The sequence below is a fragment of the Aotus nancymaae genome, unplaced genomic scaffold, assembly GCF_030222135.1.
Source record: "Aotus nancymaae isolate 86718 unplaced genomic scaffold, 86718_ANA_hifiasm-v0.15.2.pri h1tg000020l, whole genome shotgun sequence".
In the NCBI taxonomy this organism is placed as follows: Eukaryota; Metazoa; Chordata; class Mammalia; order Primates; family Aotidae; genus Aotus; species Aotus nancymaae.
This window is the reverse complement of record NW_026988432.1, coordinates 45,841,022-45,861,607: the sequence shown is the minus strand read 5'-3', so window position 1 is coordinate 45,861,607 and position 20,586 is coordinate 45,841,022. Positions and strand designations below refer to the sequence as shown.

Here is a 20,586-nt window from a genome sequence, read left to right as displayed (position 1 = left end):
AGTGCCACTGCACTCCAGACTGGACGACAGAGTTGAGACTACAACTCAAAAAAAAAAAAAAAAAAATTAATGGCCAGAGTTGTATAGGCCTGCAATTGTGAACACCTTTCTTTGTCCTTAATGTCCTACATGAGAGAAAAGAAACACACACACAAACCTATAGATGAAAACTTTATAGCGATATGCTCTAGACACACAAATGTCTAAAGGTGGTATTTGTACTAGATCCTCAAAAAGTCTTATTTTTACAAAGAAAGAAAGAGATGATGAGTAAAGACGGTGTTAAAAAGAGAACTAATCATGAGCAAGGCACAGATAGAGAAATGTGGGATACAAGAAGACAGGGGAAATTAGTACAGAAGGTCCCCAACTCAAGATGATTTGATCTATGACGTTTCAACTTTGTGATGGTGTCAAAAAAAAATATGCATTCAGTATGTTCCTGCACTTATGAGATTACATCCCAATAAGCTTATTTTAAGCTGAAAATATGGTAAATGGAAAATGCTCTTTCGATTTATAATATTTTCAACTTACCATGGGTTTATCAGGATGAAACTCCATCATAAGTCAAGGAGCATCTGTATTTCAATCTGAATTTATGTTTAGAATTTACCCTTTAAAACCATAGAAAGCTCTTAGGCAGGAGAAGGGCGGGATCATATCTGTTCCTTGATGGCCCTTGAAAGGAAAGAAGAGGGAAGAAATTGGAAACACAAACACCATTGGAGCTGAGAGATACTGAAGGTTTAATCTGGGGTGCTGGTGGGGGTAATATTGGTTGGGGTGAAGTGAAGAGCGAGAACAGCTGACATAGGTTACACCTCAACCTCATAAACATTTGGGTTGGGAGTAGCAGAAGCAGAAGTTCACTTCCTAGTGTCCTGCAGTTCTTTTACGTGATCTGATGCTTTTGTATTTTTTAATATATATTATGCACTTACTATGTGCTAGACATTGTGTGATGGGTTTTACAGGCATTAGCCCACTCTTTACATCCACCATGTCTTGACTTGCATTCAGGTGTGTGGGTGGGGAGAGTAGCTGAATCATCTTGTACTTTCTCATAGAAGCATGGTCCTTCCAGTCCCTGTTTTAAAAGCCTGCATATGACTGTGCTGGGAAGGCATCAAATGACTACAGAACAAACAAAGTATTTAATGAATAAAATTGTGTTTACAATTCTCAAAAGTTTGGCAGTTTTTGGCAACAAACAGAGGATGCTATGCGAAGAAGAGAGGAATCAAGGATTCTGTTTCAAGCTTAAGTAAGCAGAAGTGTACCATTGTATAAGTAACTCAGGAGAACCTGATTTGATGTGGTAGCATGTGTTTGTCTTTTTGCATAATGAGTATAAAGTGCTAGGTTAGCAGGGGCTCACAGAAGAGCTGACATAAGAGCTGTAGGTTTATATGGGTATCAGATAACTTCTTGGGGCTTTGTGTATTTAAGGAGGTGGAAAATATGATGACTCTAGGCACAAAGAAGGGAAAGCATTTTATTCTCAGGATGGTACTGAAGGGGCTGATCAGAGCAAAGCCAGTTGTCAAGACTTTAATCTGGAGTCCAGGAATGGAGACGGAGACAAAAGGGAAGCCTGTAGTCAAAGTCAGAGGGATCCAAGATAAAAACAGTCTTCAGATGAGAATAAAGAAAAAGTAATGATTACCAGGAGCCCCCAAACACACTGCACGGAACAGAAGATCTCGTTGCTTTCTGTTTGCTGAAGAAGCATCCATTTCTCAGGAAACTCTTTAAGATTTTGCCTCCTTGAGAATTTTACCTGCCTTTTCAGTTAGGCATCAAGATTTATCACACTGACTTCTGGCCATGGATGAATAAGATGTAACTTCCTGAATACCACAAATGAGAGACCTGCAAGCTACTATGAGCCATGAAATTCCCAGAGGCCATCACAGGTGAAATGCTGGTTGGACTTCTGGGAAAGATGAGTAAGAGTATCATGGTAAGATGTCAGCAGTAAAGTAGAGTGGAGACTGAAGCTACAATTCCCAACTCAGGCATTCTCTTCTCGTAGAGCAATAGCAGTGGCTAAGGTACATTGATTGAGTGCTAACTCTATGCTAATTCTTCATGAATCAACTCTGACAAAGCCCTGTCACGTAGACTCCTCTACCCTCCTCAGTACAGGTCCTACAAGTAAGGAAACTAAACACAGAAAGATTAAATGATTCTCGAATCTCACAGCTAGTAAGAATAGAGCCGGGATTTGCATCAAGACACTCTTACTCGGAAGTCTTAGCACTTACGGTTACTATAATAACTGCCAAAGAGCCATGACCTCCCAGGCAAGTGACTGCTAATGTCCAGCAGGACAGCTAGCAGAGAAGCCAAGAAGATTGACAGGGAGAATCTAAAATACACATAATTTTCACTGAGTGTTAGAATTAGTGCCCATTTTAAGAAGCAGATGTTCTGCTTTTCACCCAATTGAACCTAATAGTTTCACAGTGTTTCAAACTAGGCAATCCCATACCAATGCCTCAGCAATCTCTGCACTATGTATTCTGAAAAACTGAACAAATAAGAACCAGTCATCAGGTAGTCATTATGAAGAGACATAGTCATCAGGTGATTATTATGAAGAGACTTATCTACAGTGAAAAGAAAAATCTTTTCATTATCTTCTTAATTGACCTTTTGTTAACATGAAATGGGTTATACATGTGACTTGTTTAAAATCATTTATTATTATCAGGAGTGCCTTTTAGGTGGACCACTCTGAATGACTCTCATGCTTCAAAACTATTTTTTATTCAGGTGACTTACAGTGGCCTTAGGAAAGAAGTTCTGTTATTATCCCCCATTTTAAAATAAGGAAAAGAGACAAAAAAAAAAAAAAAAAAAAAGCAGGCAACTTAACCAATACCCCATGGCACTGCGGTCTTTAGAATAGTCATACTATGTAAATATGGCAATAACAATGCAGCGAAATCTCTCCAAAACAAACTCTACATTTTAAAAAATGTATAACAGGAATCTAAAAAAGGGGACTTACTTCTCTAATTTAGAAAATGCAAAAATCCCTTAAACTCTTATTAGACCTATGTTTAACAAACTCACACTAAGTTTTAAAAACTGCTTAATTTACTTAATCATAACTAGTAATATATGAGAATTTTGTACATAGTTTATTAAAAATAACTTTGGGAAACAGTATTTTTGCCAATTTTGTATTTATCAATAATAAAACTACTGAAAAGATAATAAGCTGATTATCAAATAATTACCCAATGTTAATCTTGCAAATAATTGTTATAAGCCAATCTTGTGAATTCAAGACAGGCACATCATAGATAATCACAAACATTAGAAACACATTTAAAATGTCCATATGTTTAGTATACATAAAAAATTCCTTGACTAAAATAAGTCATGAAACCTGGACTGGAATTTTGTGGACTGTTAAGTTTCATTTTGTCTTACTGTCTTAAAATTTAAATAGTTTGGCCCATTTCTACATTTGTTAAAATTGTAATTTTAAAAGATTTTTTTTTTAAATAACTTTACAAACACATAGATATGACTAGTCATTTTGTCTAAGTTATAAAATAGTTATCCCAGGGAGCTTTCAAGATCCCCTTATTTTAAGGCTTATTTCAAAAACCATCACTACTTTGCATTTATAAACTGTACCCTTGAATTAAAGAACTGTAAATGTGTTGTCATACACTAAATATCCACATCCCAATTCTAATTACACCATTCTTGTTGTTAACATAGAGCATTGCTTCTAATAAAAGCATGACATAGCTCTACAGTTTCAATGGCAAAATTAAAGCTTTTTTGTTGAAGAGATAACGAAGCAATCACCAAGGTATTTGAAACAACAAAGTTAACATTACATTGATTTCAAGAAAAACCAAGAATATATACACTTACATAAAACAAAAAAAGGAATAATTCAAAAAGAGAGATTTTTTAAATATTTGGATTCTTTAGCCCATATGAAAATTAAAAAAAAAAAAAAAAAACAGGAGAGAGAAACAGACAGAGAGAGAAAGAAAGAGATGCTATTGGACATTTTAAAAACCAAAAACTTGCAGATGTAAAAATACATTCTGAAAGTATCTTAAAACTTAAATATCACTGGCAAAAGAGGTAACAGAGCAGACACAGATTCAGTGCAGGATTTTATATACAATAAAACCTAAGACTAAACTCAACCAAAATGAAATTGTAATAGTCAATGCCTGGCTAAAAATCTCCCTTTGTGCTACAAAAAAGGTCACATTACAAGAATAAAATAATAGCAAGGATGCAGTCTACACATTTTAGATGTTTAGGAAAACAACAGTTTCCAAGCACCACATAAAACAATTAATTAACTGGAGATAATGTTAAAGCAAGATCTCTACAATGTTCCATTAGGTTGTGCTTCAAGTAGTCTATAATATGGACTTGAATTAATTACATTTTATTGCACTATAAATTGGCTATTGTCATTATACCCAAATGTAACAAATAAGGCAGACTTTCTTAATTTCCCTGTAGATCTCCTTGGATAGAAGGTAAGTAATTTTAAAATACATAAAAATCGAAAAATTTGTGTACTTGTTTATAGTGTCTCTCTATAAATGTACATTTGACCAAAAAGATTCCATCCAAATAATGAGAGAAAAACCCCCACATATAGCATCTTCTGTTTTTAAAAAATTCTTGGTTTGTAATTTTTTAAAAAGTCATAAAGCCACTGGCTTCTGTAGACTGATTAGAACACACACTCATCTCTTCATGCATGCTTCTGCTAGTGTCCTAAATTTAGGCTCCAAATTATTCAAAAATTCAAGCCCATCTTCTTCTTGTTGTTCACTGCAACAACCTACAGACCCAGCCACCGATCCTCTTCCTTCATAGTTATATGTCAGGACGTAGTCTTGGGCATGCTTGTGATTTTCATCTTCATTACACAGATGCACTTTCTGCCAAGGGGAGAAACACAATGCTTTTATTATTATTATTTTAAACACCAAAACTTACTAACATAAAAATAATTGCTTTGATTTACCTTTCATTGTTTAATTTTTAATCAGAGTGTGTCCTCTAATGGATTCCTACACATAAAAAATGCACATGATTGGTCTGTTTCATAAATCACACTATAAATTCAGTATAGGATGTTTCTAAAAGTCACACATGTAGCAGCAAGAATATAGGTGTTCCTTTTACAGAGTCATTACTTTCCCTTTCAAAATTTTAGCTGAAAGTGAAATGCATCCATTAAACTGAAGACAAGTTGATGTGGGCTCAGATCTTCCCAGATAGACATAGTGATGGTACATGCTGGTCTTGCTGGTACCACACTTTTGGTTTCTAAGGCACAAGTTTTCAGATGGGAAATATTAGCACAAAGCCATGAGACAGTAATTTAAATATCATTACACATTATTTAAGTAAGAACATTAAAAAAAATAGGAGGGAAAGTAAATAACCACTTAAATCTGAGCATAACTAAATCAAAATTGAGGAAAAATAATAGCTTTCAATTAGCAGGATTAGTAGATTCATAATTAATTGAAAATCAAGGTCAGCATCAAGTTAGTTATTTATGAAGTTTAAAAGAAATCAAAATAGATTTGTGGGCCACTTAGGGAAACTCACTTCACCGAGACGGGGCTGAGTAAAACTGTGCCACTCCGAGTAAGTGTATCTGCTGTTGTCCACCTCCACACGTCCTCCCCTGCAGGAATCCAGGGTGTGATGGTGCCCAGCCCTCTGGCTGGATTCCAAGGTCTGGTGTCCTCCTTTCACCATTTCGATGGTCTGACCTCCATTGTTGACCCCTGAACCCACTGTGCCACAAATTCCTTGAGCAGAAGCACCCACAGTTTGGGTTGCGAAGCCATTCACAGAATACTGAAATGAAAACAATTTGCATTAGGGATAATACAGGAGAGAGCAAAAAATTATGAAAAAGAACAACATCAAGCAGATAATGTCATAATCGTTTTGTGCTAGAATATAAGCTCTCTGAAAGCAAGAACTAAATCTATCTTATCAATCCTGCGTACCCAGCTATAGAAACCCCATAATTTAATGTAGTGGCCACACAAAAGGCAAACTGCAGATGTCAAGTGTGGTTGGTACCTGGAGATAAGTAAGGAAACTTGACGTATATTCCTTCCTAAAAAAACGCTTAGAATACCTGCCCAATATGGTGGCTCACGCCTCTAATCCCAGCCCTTTAGGAGGACAAGGTGGGCAGACCACTTGAAATCAGGAATTCAAGACCAGCTTGGCCAACATGGTGGAACTCCACCTCTACTAAAAATACAAAAATCAGCTGGGTGTGGTGTTGGGTGCCTGTAATCCTAGCCACTAAGGCACAAGAATTGCTTGAACCTGTGAGATGGAGTTTGCAGTGAGTTGTGATATTGTGCCACTGCACTCTAGCCTTGGTAACAGAGCCAGACCTTGTCTCAAAAAAAAAAGCCTCTTAGAATACTGTACAACTTTAATTTTTCAATCCTTCCTACATCTCACACCTCAAAATAAACACTGTAATCTCAAATATACTTATTCTGCTTAGTTTAAATTAATTCCTTTTTACCTGAATAAAGCAAAAACAGCAGTAATGATCAATATTTCTATTTAGTATCTAATTCAGTTACACTTCAACTAAATCAGAAAGAATAAAACTATAATTGCCATAAAAATCTTAACTGCAATTAACAAATCCTTGCAATCTAAATATATATGAATAAATTAAGCAGGGAAAGTAACAAGGAACACTAAAGCTTTGGCCACCAATTATTTATGTTATGTTTTTGGAAACTTTAATATTATTTCAATTTTATTTTTTCAGTACCTTCTTGGATACTATCATGCTTTTGTTTCTAAATCTTTCTTGCCCTAGTCATCAGTTATACTTCCTATAGGGTATGTACTTGCTCCTCTTCCACATATTGAGCTAGAAAGCAAAGTTGGAGAAATGGCCACTTGCTAGCATTGCTATTTCATATATTTGGCCCCAGGCTCTTTTCTAACCCATATTAGGGCCAGCAAGAATCTATTAAAGTTCTTCCCACGACGATCAAAGCTTGTAGTGATTTTATTACTGCCAGAAAAAAAGTAAAACCATGTTGGTGAACAGTGAATAATTAAAAAGCAGCATTTTTACAGCACAAACAACAGTTGAAATATATACAAAAGACTTAAAATTGAAACCATGAATCATTTGAAGTAAAAATAACAATGACATGCTAAAACATTTTCACTATTAAGTAACACACTATGGCCAAATTTAGATATATCGCCATGTAAATCAGTCATTTTATCTGCTCCACGGGACCCATGACATACTATGGTAAATTGCCTGACACCAAAAGAACTTTTCTGAGAAAAGATCATTTTAGAAGGAATATGCATTATAGGCAAATTCATCCTTTGTATTTATTTAGAAAGAAAGACTACTTACCACTTTGTCATCTCCAGGAGCTTCGGTGTTTGATACAATCAGGTTCTGCTGAGCTAAATCATCAGGAATTACTTTTAGTGGTTTGGATGTCCGAGAAGCCCCACAGACTAGTGTAAATAGGATGCCTGGAAGAAGAAAGAAATATAAGTTTATCATAAAATAATGTGATGTGATAAATGTACAATGGTTAATACACAGATAAATTGTAAATTTAAAAGTGCATATTAAAAGGAGACAGTTTTTATGGGATTGCTTGTATCAAAGCAGTATATAATAGAAAAGTTTAAATAGATATGCTATTTAAACTTTTAAACAGTACACTATGATTATGTTACATGCTCTGTTTCTACGTTGAAATTTATGTCTCTGATAACTGAGAAGACACTAGAACTATATATAAATGCATTTAAAATATATAAATAAAATATATACATTAAATAAAAATACAGCTATATGCAAACAATCAGCTATAGGAAATAGTACTGATTCTTAGATTGTGTCTTGAAAGTTGGCCAGTTATGGTGGCTCATGCTTGTAATCCCAGCACTTTGAGAAGCTGAAGTGGACGGATCACTTGAGCCCAGGAGTTAGAGATTAGCCTGGTCAACACAGTGAAATCTGTCTCTACTAAAAGTGGAAAAAATTAGCTGGGCATGGTGGTGCACACCTGTAATCCCAGATACTCAGGAGACTGAAGCATGGGAATTGCTGGAATCAGGGAGGTGGAGGTTGCAGTGAGCTGAGATCACACCACTGCACTCCAGCCTGGACTCTGTCTCAAAAAAAAAAAAAGTGTCTTGAAAGTTACTTTAAAGGCTATTATCTGAATTCAAGAAAGGACTTACAAAATAGCAACGCTATGCCCAACAATATTGCAAGGATGGCCCACTTTCCAAGTTGGATTCCTCCACCACCAGTCCTTGGATCTACACGAAATGTGCAGTCATTTTCGGTAATGCAGTCACACAGAGTAACATCCAATGAACTGACACTAGACAGGCCAAGTCTATCTCTCACTGTTATAGGTACTACATATTTGTCAAATGCAGGGTCATTCTGATAGGAAAGACGTGCTGCTGTATCTGAAAACATAAGTAAATAAAACCAAGCATTATACAATGTCACTGATTTCTTCTGAGAATAAATAACTAATCAGATAGTTATCATATTTTCCTACAAACAGACATTCCTGATGGAATGACACAACTACTAGAACATTCTAAATGTGAATGGATAGAGTAGTTCTGATCTATACCCATTGCAAATATATTACATACAAAAGTTTGTTTATGCTGTCTCTTAAACTAAATCTTTTGGCTCTTGTTATAATGTATTTTATTTGCCTGTAAACAAATCCTTCTTATCATAACTAATATACTTGTTAATAGATTAGTTTTTACCATATCTTGAAAATATTTAATTAAACCAGTGAATATACATTTTCTTTTACAGATGCTTCATCAACATAATAGTCTGGAATTATGGATGTTTTCCTTTACTTTGTTTTCATAGATTGTGCTGACGTACTGTCAGAGACTGATTCTGACAATTTAGAACACTCTTGACGGTGACTATATTAGCAGGTCATGAGTCACACGTTGGAACTGCATCTCCTGGTCCTAAAGGATGAAGGGACCAACTGCAAATGTCTTAGTTTTGATGTAGTTTTCTTAGATAAAGGCTAGAAAATATCCAGAACCAAAAGCCCATACAGATTCTTTTATGACTTCTATGGTGCATAAATATGACAATAGGGTTTTTACACTCATGTATGAGATGCACCTCCTTCAAACTTTTTTGCAACATCGGTACATTACTCATCTGACACGAACTTAGAAGAAGAAAAAATAATAAAAAATTTAAAAAAATGTTTCAAGCCAATACAATCTTGGTTTCAGAGCCTAGATACACTACTACTCTAAATGTGGACACCACGTGCCATAGAATAATCTCTCCCACATAACTGCCCAACATGACATTCTCATTTTTCTGCATAGTAGTTGAAGCTCTAAATACAAACCTGAATGCTTGGGTAAAAAAACACTGAATTATGTCCATTTTAAGAGAAGCCATGGTTAACCTGTGAAGTCTATTGTGTAAGAAATTATAATGTGACTAACAAAACCAAAACTTGTAATTCCTAATGTGAATGTGCCATGGTGTATTGCATGCATTTTATTTACTCCCCCAAATAAGCCCATTTTACAAGAGTAAATTGATGCTCAAAGAGAATAAATAGCATGTCAGATTTTCGTAACTAACAAACAGCGGAGAGCCAACGTTTGACACTAAGCTTACCTTACTTCAAAGCCTCTTTAGGGTATCTTCTTCTTAAAACTTGGGCGTTTCCCAAGCTTATAAGTGATTACACAGGTAAGTAAATCTTCAACATAACAAGGATTTTGACAAACATACAGCTGCCAAAGGTTTATTTTGCTAAATAAGACTACGGGGGAAGAAAATGTCTACCCGCTATCAACACTATTTAAAAATAAATATCATGACAACAAAAAATAGAAAAGAAAAAAATCTAAGAATAAAGTTAATTCTTCCTCCCAATCTTAAAATAAACTGATAACCCCCCTGATACACACACACACACACACACACACACACACACACCAGAATATTGTTTAAAAAGCTGAAAATCTTGTTAGTTTACAGAGCAGGATCCAAGACATAGTAGCTTAGCTTATTTCTAGAAGTTTTCATTTTTCTTTCCTCATCCCGTTCTCCCTTTGCATTCCCTCATAACCTTTATTTTTTAATTTGTCCTAACAGGAAATTGAGAGATATTTACTGAAAGCATGGGGTGAAAAAATATTCAAGGGCATTTGAAAGGCAAGCTCCATTCAGTGGTTCTAGAGTCACAAAAGCTGGTAGACCATGACACCACGGTCCCTAGGCAGTGTGAGCAGGAGGTGGGAGACATGCTGAAGAGTTAAGGGCTGACTAGGGAGTGAGGCAGTGGTGATAATCTAGACTGGTTGCCTTCATTTTTGCCATACTTATCACTGTAGATCCTTCTGGGCTTAAGTGAAAAGTACAGAAGTGGAACCAAGTTAGGGAAGAACTCCAAGAAGAATATAATAGACATGAAATAGTCAGAAGTCAATACAGTGGCAGAGAGGAGAGAGAATGAGATGGACAATATGGTCTACACCAGATCCCTTTTCAATGAAGGACTTTCGTCCCAGCTGCATGGGAGGCCGTCAGCACCTTCTGTGATTGTGCCTTTTTGCCATGGGCAGCCCACACACACTGATGGAGCGATAAGACTCAGAACCACTCTGAAGGCCCATTTAGCTCAGACTCCCCCTGGGGTTCACCAAGGTTGTCATCTGGCTCGTGCTGCAACTTGACTTCTCTTTTTGCCCAATCCCACTTTTCCTCTTTTCACAGCTACTGATCCAAAGCAAATTCCTTAGTAATCATTCTGCTTGAAATGCCCTGTCTCAGGGTCTGCTTTCTGGAGAGCCAACCTATAACAGGTGAAGATTGCCTCATGACCTAGGAAACTATAAAGAAATTTATGCCAGTGGGAGGTACACAGGTTAGGAAGTGATTACATTAGACCCAGTCTAAGAGAGAGAGAGAGTGAGTGTGTGTGTGTTTGGAGTGGGAGTGAGAATTCACAACACACCTAAGGGAATCTCAATTTAGGATTAGAGACACAACAGAGAGACCTACTCCCTACACACAAAAACTGAGAAACTTTCATTGGTGGTTCCCACATGGTGAATTTTCTTCTATTTCATACCCCAAAAAAAGTATTGCAGACATTCTGATATTGACAAAGACGAAGCAATTGTCAAAAATACATACCATTAATTTTTTCCAGTCTCCACATTCTCTGTACTTCTGAAGTAGAACTTTCCAGACTAAAGTCAAAGGGTGGGCCATTGATAGGCTCATCAGGATCAACCGCAACTATCTCTGCAGATGACATGGTGGGTTTGCAGATGGTCACTTGCTGTTTAGGTATGAACGGGCCGTTATCATTCACATCTTGAAGTATAATGCCGAGTGTCCCCGTACATGTTCTCCCCTCTAGAAAAATGAAAATAAAATACTCTTTTTATGTTTTGAGTTTTCACCACAAAATTATACATTGAAAAATATTTATTAAGCATTACATAAGTTACATTATAGGTAAATGTAATGTAATGCTTAATAAATATTTTTATTTAATGGCAAGCAGCCACAAGCTACATCCTCCAGGAATGTTAAAAGAAAAATATTATTACTTTCATATGTGTTGTTCAAACAATGACTGCTATTAAGATGTGTTTATTCATTTTCTAAATTATTACTGCATTTTATTAGAGGTGAGTTTTGGCTGCTTTGTGAGAGGAGAAAGGAAGAGCATGTGAATGAGGACACTTCTAGTATATTTAAAAGCCCAAGGAAATTCAAGGAGGTGGAAACACATGTTATACACACCCATGATCTGGAGACAGTGACAGGGAAGGTAGACAGGTGGAAACTGACACAGAAGCAGGAGCTAATGGTCTTTGAAAGCCAGACTACAGAGCTTAGAGTTTGATGGAAACATAGGTAGCACTTAGGTTTTAGGTTTTGGAGCAAAGCAATTGAAGTTATATATTTAAATGATTGTAACAAAAATAGTATATGGGAATATTCAAAGAGCAGAAGAATCCAGGAGTAGAAAATTACTTGAAAACTGAAATAATCACTGTGCAGTGTAGCCTAAGTCATTCATCTATCTATATACTCAATAGAAAGTTACAGGATAACTATTTTGCATAAAGCATAGTTGCAAGTAACCACCTTCTAAAAGCTGGAATAATACAATAGAAACAATAATCTAAAGCTCAACTATATAGAGATGATACCTGGGTAAAAGTGCCAACAGAATTTAGATTAAGAAGTAGAGAAGGAAAGATAAATTGAATTTAAAGCTTAAGAAATACATATGTTTATGAGAGGAGAAGGCAGTTAAGACCAGAAAGCATGCAGGAATGTGTGGGTAAGTTTAGACATAGAAGCCTTGAGAAAGAGTTTTAAAAAGAGGAAGCAATTGCTGTGGAGGTGTAGGAGGGCAGGAAGTGAGCATCAACCCAAGACATTAGTATCCATGAGGAGAGGTTTTCATTAGGGAGCGGCAGGGAGGACCCAAATGAAATTAGCCAGTATAGATTTTAGAAAAAAGTTTTTCAAAAAATGACACACTTTTGTATATTCTCAGTTGATTCAATTCACAAAGTAAAAAGATGTGGAATTATTGATTCACAATTCCCTCACACAGAGGCAACACAAATGACTCCCACCCTCTTCAAAAGAAATGAATGGGAACAGCCTCATTAAACATTTATTCTATATCACAATGGTGATTAGCAGTGCCCCATCTCGATTCCATACAAATATTTGATTTCTCAATCATTTGAACTCCTCTGCAACAGAGGAGAATATAAAGTTAAAGCCAGAATCTCTAATTTCGGACAGTAGTTTATAGACAGATAAGTTAAAAATTCCTGTCTGAAATTAGAGATTACTGTTAAAAACATAACGGATTTGAGTTTCATGTTACTTTTTTTTCATTTGCCTTTGACCAAAAAGTATTTATTGGCAAAAAGACATGAGAAGTTGAGGACTTAACAGTCTTTAATTAAAGTCAATTCAATAATGATTACAACTTTACCAGTTTAATAAATTGAGTCATTTCTCATTAATTTATAGAGAACTGGAATACATAAATCATGTTCCAAAATCACATCTAAATTCTAATTTTGCAGGTTATAGCATAATAATGTTTATTATAGTTAGCATATTTATTTTACAAAGACACAAAGTTCAAATTCATGTTATAGAAATTATATTTTATGCAACAAATGGGTCTCATATATAATTGTTATATGCATAGTTCTCTCAATTTTATAGAATGCACAGAACATAATTTTACATTTTATATGATTACATGAATTCATAGTGTTTGTCTCTCTAATTTTATAATATCCTGTTTATTTACCATGATCATAAATACACCATGATTTATTTTTCTAAAATGTCTTTAATCAGAATTCTAGTCCCCAAGTATATTGTTAGCTTCCTGTAAAAAGTTATAGCTGTTTTCCAGGACTGCATTATGTAAGTATCTTCTCCCTTTAATGAATTTTCCTGCCAAAGTGAATACTTTAAGCAAAATAAGTAGATAAATTGAAACAAGTTTTTTTATTTTTTTATTTTTTGAGACAGAGTCTCACTTTGTCACCCAGACTGGAGTGCAGTGGTACAATCTCAGCTCACTGCAACCTCCACCTCCCAGGTTCAAGCAATTCTCCTGCCTCAGCCTCCCAAGTAGCTGGCATTACAGATGCCTGCCACCACACCCATCTAATTTTTAACATTTTGGTAGAGATGGGGCTTTACCATGTTGGCCAGGCTAAGTTCGAACTCCTGACCTCAAGTGATCTGTCTGCCTTGGCCTCCCAAAGTGCTGGGATTACAGGCATGAGCCACTATGCCTGGCTGAAACAAGTTTTACCAAAATAATTCTCTCGATTTTTAATAATTTTACCTTTAATAAATTATGGTTTCAAGTGTTTCTATGAGTAAATTATTTTATAATTACATCGAAAACTGAGAAGGCTATTAGAAAGTAGACATGAGTTAACAAATTATAGTAAACTTCTTACTTTATATTGAGAGATATGAAAACTGAGAGTGTATGTAGCTGGCTTTACAATGTATACTGTTGGCTTAAACACTGAAAATGTATGGAGCCGAGGAAGTATGTGGCTCTCTTAAAAACAAATTCTTACTTTGGTCTGATGCAAGGATTGTAATATTATATATGCCATTTCTGATGGTCTCTGCCTCTCTATCCAGGCTTCTGAAAACTTTGATTGATCCTGTATTTTCATCAACGGTGACCCATCCTGTTGGATCAGTTAATTTCTTATACCTGTTGATAATGATGAATTAAAATAATAAAATTTATCATATGCTAAATTGTAATAACTGGTATCAAAATAAGCTATAAATTTTTAAAACACAGAAAACTTGGAGTTAACGAAAATTGAACAGTAAGTACCTTATGCCACTGCTACTTCTTGTTTCTGGGTCATATGCTTTATATCCATTGCTTGTTGTCCCCACTGCTGCATTTTCTTTCATGTGAACAGTCTGTATTGGAGGGTTACACTCAGGGCCCTCATCCTGATCTTCTACATTAACAGTAACTGTTGCTGTGCTCATGGCTGATCTTGAACTAGCCTCTCTGGAAAATGGAGCTTCATTAACTACACCAATTTGCACGATCACCTGTTGCTTTTCTTCATAATTCAATGGCTATAAAAGCAAATGTTTTGAAAATCAGATGAACCCATTCACTATTTGGCAATGCTAAAGGGTATATATAATGTTAAATTTGGATATATGCAAGTGCTGTGTTGGGAACAGCCATGAGAATATGAAACATATATGCAGTGACATGCCTTGGTTCTGTGTCCCCACCCACATCTTATGTTAAATTGTAATTCCCAGTGTTGGGGAAGGGACCTGGTGGGACGTGACTGGATCATGGGGGTGGATTTCCCCATTGCTGTTCTCATGATAGTGAGTTCTCACAAGGTCTGGTTGTTTAAAAGTGTGTAGCACTTCCCCCTTTGCTCTCTCTCTTGTTGCTATGTGAAGATGTGCTTGCTTCCCCTTCGCCTTCTTCCATGATTGTAAGTTTCCTGAGGCCTACCCAGCCATTCCTCCTGTACAGCCTGTGGAACTGTGAGTCAATTAAACCTCTTTTCTTTATAATCTATCCAGTCTCAGGTAGTTATTTGTAGCAATGTGAGAACAGAGTAATACACCCAGAAACCCAGTGGTGGTAGAGAGAGAAGACTCCGCCCACTGATTCAGTACTTGGATAAAGCTGGCAAAAAGGGACAGAAAATTGTTCTTCAACTGTAAATTTAAGACGAGTAGTATAACAGGTATTGATAGAGATTTCAGAAACTATTTAATGAGGGTCCCTGAATGTTAATACATGAGATACTCCTTTAGGTGGTTCATACTATAACCAATAGTTATTTATTACATCATTTATTTTAGGACGGCTTGTCTTACCCTCCTAACGTGAATACAATTATTTGTACCTGGTTTGAGGTAGAGAAAAAAAACGGGTAAATTTTTTAAAAAATGCTTTTAAGAGGAGAAAGACAAGAAAATACAAAGCTTAGGGACATCATATTTTCTTTTGGTTTATGTCTTCCATTCCATTTCTTATCTTAAAGACAAGAACACATTTAATAAAAGATTTTATTTTATCTTCCCTGATATGTAGTTGTAATGAGAATTAGTGAAACCATATCCTAGAAGACAGAAATTTTTTTCAGGTCTTGGACTTCACACAGATAAATTTCCTTCTCAGAATATCAAGGATTAGGGGAGGGGTTAGGTGAAGAAAGATTTAAAGGTTGTTTCTTTGCTATCTTAAAATAAAGAAAATAATCTAAAAACAGCTGATTTTCATCATTGTAAGGAAAAAGGATTCATTATTTCTTAATCCATGTTCCTTATGAATATGTACAAAAGGAAATGCATAGATCCACAGCAGAACCATGCTCTAGTTAAAGATACAGCAGAAATAAATCTATAAATTTGTCCAAGACCAAAGGAGCTTAGATTGCTTTATGCACTAACTCTGGCTCCTGAATTAGCAGTGAGTTCTTCTCAGATGCTGTAGAATAGTATTAGAAAGAAGTTTTAGAAGTGTTTACATCTTTGAATGAGGATTTTCAATCTGAACCTGGATGCTAAGGATGTAACATATACTGAAAATGATGAACAAACCTATGAATAACTTCTCCATGGGGCTGACCAAGAGTAGCCCTTTATTTGGTAAATTCACTAAGTAAGTGAAGACTCCTTGACCCAAACACAGAAAAACTGGGCTAGGAAAAGTCCAGCACTGTCCCATGGGCTAGTTTTTGAACCATTTAGAGACATTGGTTACAAAATAGATATGTATTATATTAATTTTTTTAAAAAAATCATGCCTTAATAAAAGATTATCAAAAACTAATACATTCTTTCCATTATATATGAAGAACAGAGCATTTTCATTCTGTATGCAAATTATTTATCTATTTTCTATATATATATATTTATTCCTACATTTATATATCTATTTTATTCCTATATTTATCAGAATTCTTTTCTTTCCATTAAACTCTAGCATGCTATTCTATGATATTATAAACTACAAATAATGTTCTAATTTATTCTTACCTTAACCACACATAGAATTCCTTCATTGGTTTTGGGATCTGTTACAATTTTAAAATTCCCATTTTCATTGCCCTTTAAAATGGTGTAATTAGCTCTCCAATTAGCAGTATTCACTAAGTCCTTATCCTCAACAGTAACTCGTAAGATTTCCACGTCAACTGTATTTTCTTTCACTGATGTCACATACTAAATAATAAAAGCATACAAAAAATTTCATTAGTAACTTTCACAAAAATAGAACACCATGTGAAGTAAATCCTATTTTTCTAACTTCCAAAGCACTATGTTTACATGATTTTTAAACCCTAACACTATACAATGTTTAATGGCATTGAGGAACTTCATTTGAAATCATGAGGGATGGATGGAGATGTGCATTTTTTTTTTTTTTTTTTTTGAGGTGGAGTCTCACTCTGTTGCTCAGGCTGGAGTGCAATGGCACAATCTTGGCTCACTGCAACCTCTGCCTTCTGGGTTCAGGTGATTCTCCTGCCTCAGCCTCCTGAGTAGCTGGGATTACAGGCACCCGCCACCACATCAAGCTATTTTTTGTATTTTTAGTAGAGATGGGATTTCACCATGTTGGCCATGCTAGTCTCAAACTCCTGATCTCGGGTGATCTACCGCCTCAGCCTCCCAAAGTGCTAGGATTTCAGGCATGAGTCACCTCACCTGGCCGGAGATGTGCACAATAAACAATTAACACTGGTCCATACATTTTTCTTTAATTAATATCATACACTTACAGAAGTACGAGTAAATGTTGGCAAGTGGTCATTTACATCACCAATATTAATGATACAAGTTGAAGTTGTCTGCAGACCAAAATATTGACCATCCATATCTTGTACTTTTATTTTTAACTGGTATTTATCAATTAACTGAAAACAAAAAAAGAATTTAATTATTGGGTGAAAGCACCAACATTATAATTGAAATCTTACTTTATCACTCCATTTTTTTTTTGCACTAAGAATTTAAGAAGTATATTATTACAATTTGCAGCATTCATGTATTAAAAGAACTTTCTCACATTAGTAATTTTTCTTTTCTTCTCTTTTCTTTTTTTTTTTTTTTTTTTCCTGAGATGAAGTCTCACTCTGTCACCCAGACTGGAGTTCAGTGACACAATCTTGGCTCACTGCAACCTCTGCCTCCTGGGTTCAAGCGAGGCAGGAGAATCACACTAGGAATTTTTAATTAATTTATGAAAATTGAACAGTTTCTCAAATTTAAAGTGCTATTAACTTACAGAATACAGAATCAATTGGTTTTGTCTTTATTCAACAGAAAAAGAAGAGCTATTGCCACAGGTGCATTTAAATTTCCTGGTAATTCATCAAACCCTTTATCTTCTAGCCAAAGTATATCCTTATGTTCAAAAAAAAAAACAGCAAAATTATATTGGTCTTCTAATAAAACAATAAAATGAAATTTCTTCTTGCAAAAAATGTAGATTTTAAGGGTTTATGTTAGATTTATTAAGAGATAATTTAAGTTGATATGAAGATAAAGGTCTGAGGCTATGTAGTTCTTTTTTTCTTTCTGTAGAAAATAAAATCTGGATCTTAAGGCTTCCATTCATGAGATATTGTTGAAAACTCATCACTACCTTAAAAAATGTTTTTAAACATCTAAAGCATTTAAATATTTTAAAGTGTTTCTCCTTGTAACTTTCATGTATCATAAGTGATTGAGGTATGGAAGTATTAAAAACAACACAGTAATAATGCCTTCTGGACTGAGCATTAGGAGACTTGGGTTCTACTTCCAACTCCAAAAATAACAGACATAATCTTGGGCAACTGGAAAATTCACTTTGCCTAGGTTTTGTCTTTTATAAAATGGTGATGCTTACCTTTCCTATCTAATTTATCTCTTTTCATAAGACAAAATAATCTGTCAAAATCTATCTTCACCTTCTACCTAGAACATTCACCCTTCTCTTACAAAGATTCTTCCTTTAATTCCATCTCCTCTGAAACTTTCTTTTCCTCATGCATTGTCTAAACTGAAAAAATTTCTCATGATCCTGCTTTTCACAGGTTAATTTTCCAGATTTACTCCTCCTTCATAACCCATCACATGTGTAGACTTGAAAAATAATGGCCTTATTTCAACTGAAAATTTTTAAAACTTCATGCTACTGTAATTTCAAGAATGAATACATATTTTGTTTATAGTAAACTAAAATTTATCGGAAATAATCAACTGGTTAATAAAACTAATAACACAAGGAAATGAAGTTTGATACCCTATTAATTTGTGATATCTTCAGAAGGAAGAGAATTTCTGGTGTTTAAAGGGAATAAAAGGTTGTAGGTAACTGAAGAAAACCAGAATCCTGAGGTTAAAAAGTTACTAGAGAGAACCACTGGATAAACTCCTTCACTGGACAAGTGTTTTCAACTGACTCTTTCAGAAGAATCTGTTCGAAGAAAAGCACTTCTGTGATTGTCTGACCTGGGAGCTGAACAAGTTGTTGAGTTTTCCTCTCCCCCGCCACCCCCACCCCCCGCCCAGAGAGCACTATTTTCACATAGACATCTATGGCTATTCAGACTACAGTTTTATGAAGATATTTTGTCAAACATAAAGTTAACCTGTCACTTCAAGGAAAACAACTATTTATTGCCAATGATAAATTGGAGTTTTCAAACAAACATGATAATTTTGTAAAACCTTTATCAACCAATGTGATATCAATGGAATTAAATAGGTGATCTTTTTGATATTATTTAATGAAATGTGTAAATATTTAGAAGCTCTGCATTACTTAGTGAACCAATATTTTCCAAATGACCAATGCACACTGTAGAATCATATATTGCTAAAATGATCACTTACAGTGTAAGATAGAGCAATGGGTTTAAATGTAATAAAGTACAAAAGGTCATTGGTGAGGCTTCATAGTCCACATTACTAAAAACATTTAGGCAACTAGCTACTCCTTGCCAAGTTTCCATGCAGTACAAAGAAGAATACCCACAATGATCTGTAATTACAATCAAAATACTCCTCTCTTTTCTAACTTTATATCATGTCAGACTGCCTTTATATGTTCCAGCTAAAACTACATGTTGTAACAGACTAAATGCAGAAGGAGATATGCAAATCCACCTGTCTTAAGGAAAATATTAAAAAGATGTGGGAAAAATGCATGACAATGCCATTCTTCCTGCTAAATTGTACTGTTTTGGAAAATGTATTTATTTTCCAAGTATAAAAAGCAAAAAAAGTAACAATTTTTACTGTTATTTTATAAGAATTTTAACTGTTAAAATGTAATACATTTATTATTTTTAATATTTTAAATAATATAAATTTCAAACTTTCCTTAGTGTTAAACATTAATGAGGTAATATAGATAAATACAACCCACATAAATAAAAGATCTTTGGGATTTTCAACAATATTTAACATTGTTAAGGGATCTTGAGACCAAAATGTTTGAGAACCACTACTCTAATCCATGAAGGATAGAGAAAGGAAGAGAAAATTAATCTGAAGATTTAAGAATCAAATAAAACACCTGATAATCATCTATTACTATATTTTAAGATTAAGGATTATACATATAGTAAATAATGACACAGAAATTGCTATAAGAATTTAGATGAATAATGCTTAGGAGGAAATAGTTAAATAACTAAGTGAATGAATTACTAAGCAAGGGTATTACAGTAGAAAGAGGCAGAATATAGATATAAAATAATCTCAGAGGTAATAACATGCCTTGAGAAGTGATGTGATTCAGTGGGCCAAGAGACATCAAATACAATTTGGAGACAATGACTCCAAGGTGACAATAGAAAATGATTAATAGAGAAAGAATGTATTAATATCTTTTTAACTAGAAAACATGGAAAGGAAAATATGTTTAGAAGAAAAGACAAGTTAAA

General features: G+C 34.8%; 1 protein-coding gene and 1 non-coding gene across 4 annotated transcripts in view; one reads left to right on the top strand and one right to left on the bottom strand.

The window, feature by feature from the left end:
- Nucleotides 1-2,688: 2,688 nt before the first annotated feature.
- DSC2 (desmocollin 2) overlaps nt 2,689-20,586 on the bottom strand; it is a 55,236-nt gene continuing 37,338 nt past the window's right edge. For 2 of the 3 annotated variants that reach the window (XM_021670010.2, XM_021670009.2), the window contains exons 8-16: nt 17,431-17,565; nt 16,685-16,870; nt 14,493-14,749; nt 14,221-14,363; nt 11,264-11,488; nt 8,284-8,520; nt 7,439-7,563; nt 5,623-5,877; nt 2,689-4,943 (exon numbers count right to left, since the gene is read on the bottom strand). In XM_021670010.2, coding sequence (XP_021525685.2) covers nt 4,746-4,943; nt 5,623-5,877; nt 7,439-7,563; nt 8,284-8,520; nt 11,264-11,488; nt 14,221-14,363; nt 14,493-14,749; nt 16,685-16,870; nt 17,431-17,565 — 1,761 coding nt within the window. In that variant the 3' untranslated portion in view covers nt 2,689-4,745. Of the gene's footprint in view, nt 4,944-5,029; nt 5,076-5,622; nt 5,878-7,438; nt 7,564-8,283; nt 8,521-11,263; nt 11,489-14,220; nt 14,364-14,492; nt 14,750-16,684; nt 16,871-17,430; nt 17,566-20,586 lie in introns of all 3 variants that reach the window. The other variant, XM_021670012.2, reaches the window with a different exon arrangement.
- Nucleotides 9,164-9,265, top strand: LOC135276162 (small nucleolar RNA U13). The gene has a single exon (XR_010343725.1). It is a non-coding gene; the product is annotated as a small nucleolar RNA U13 (small nucleolar RNA).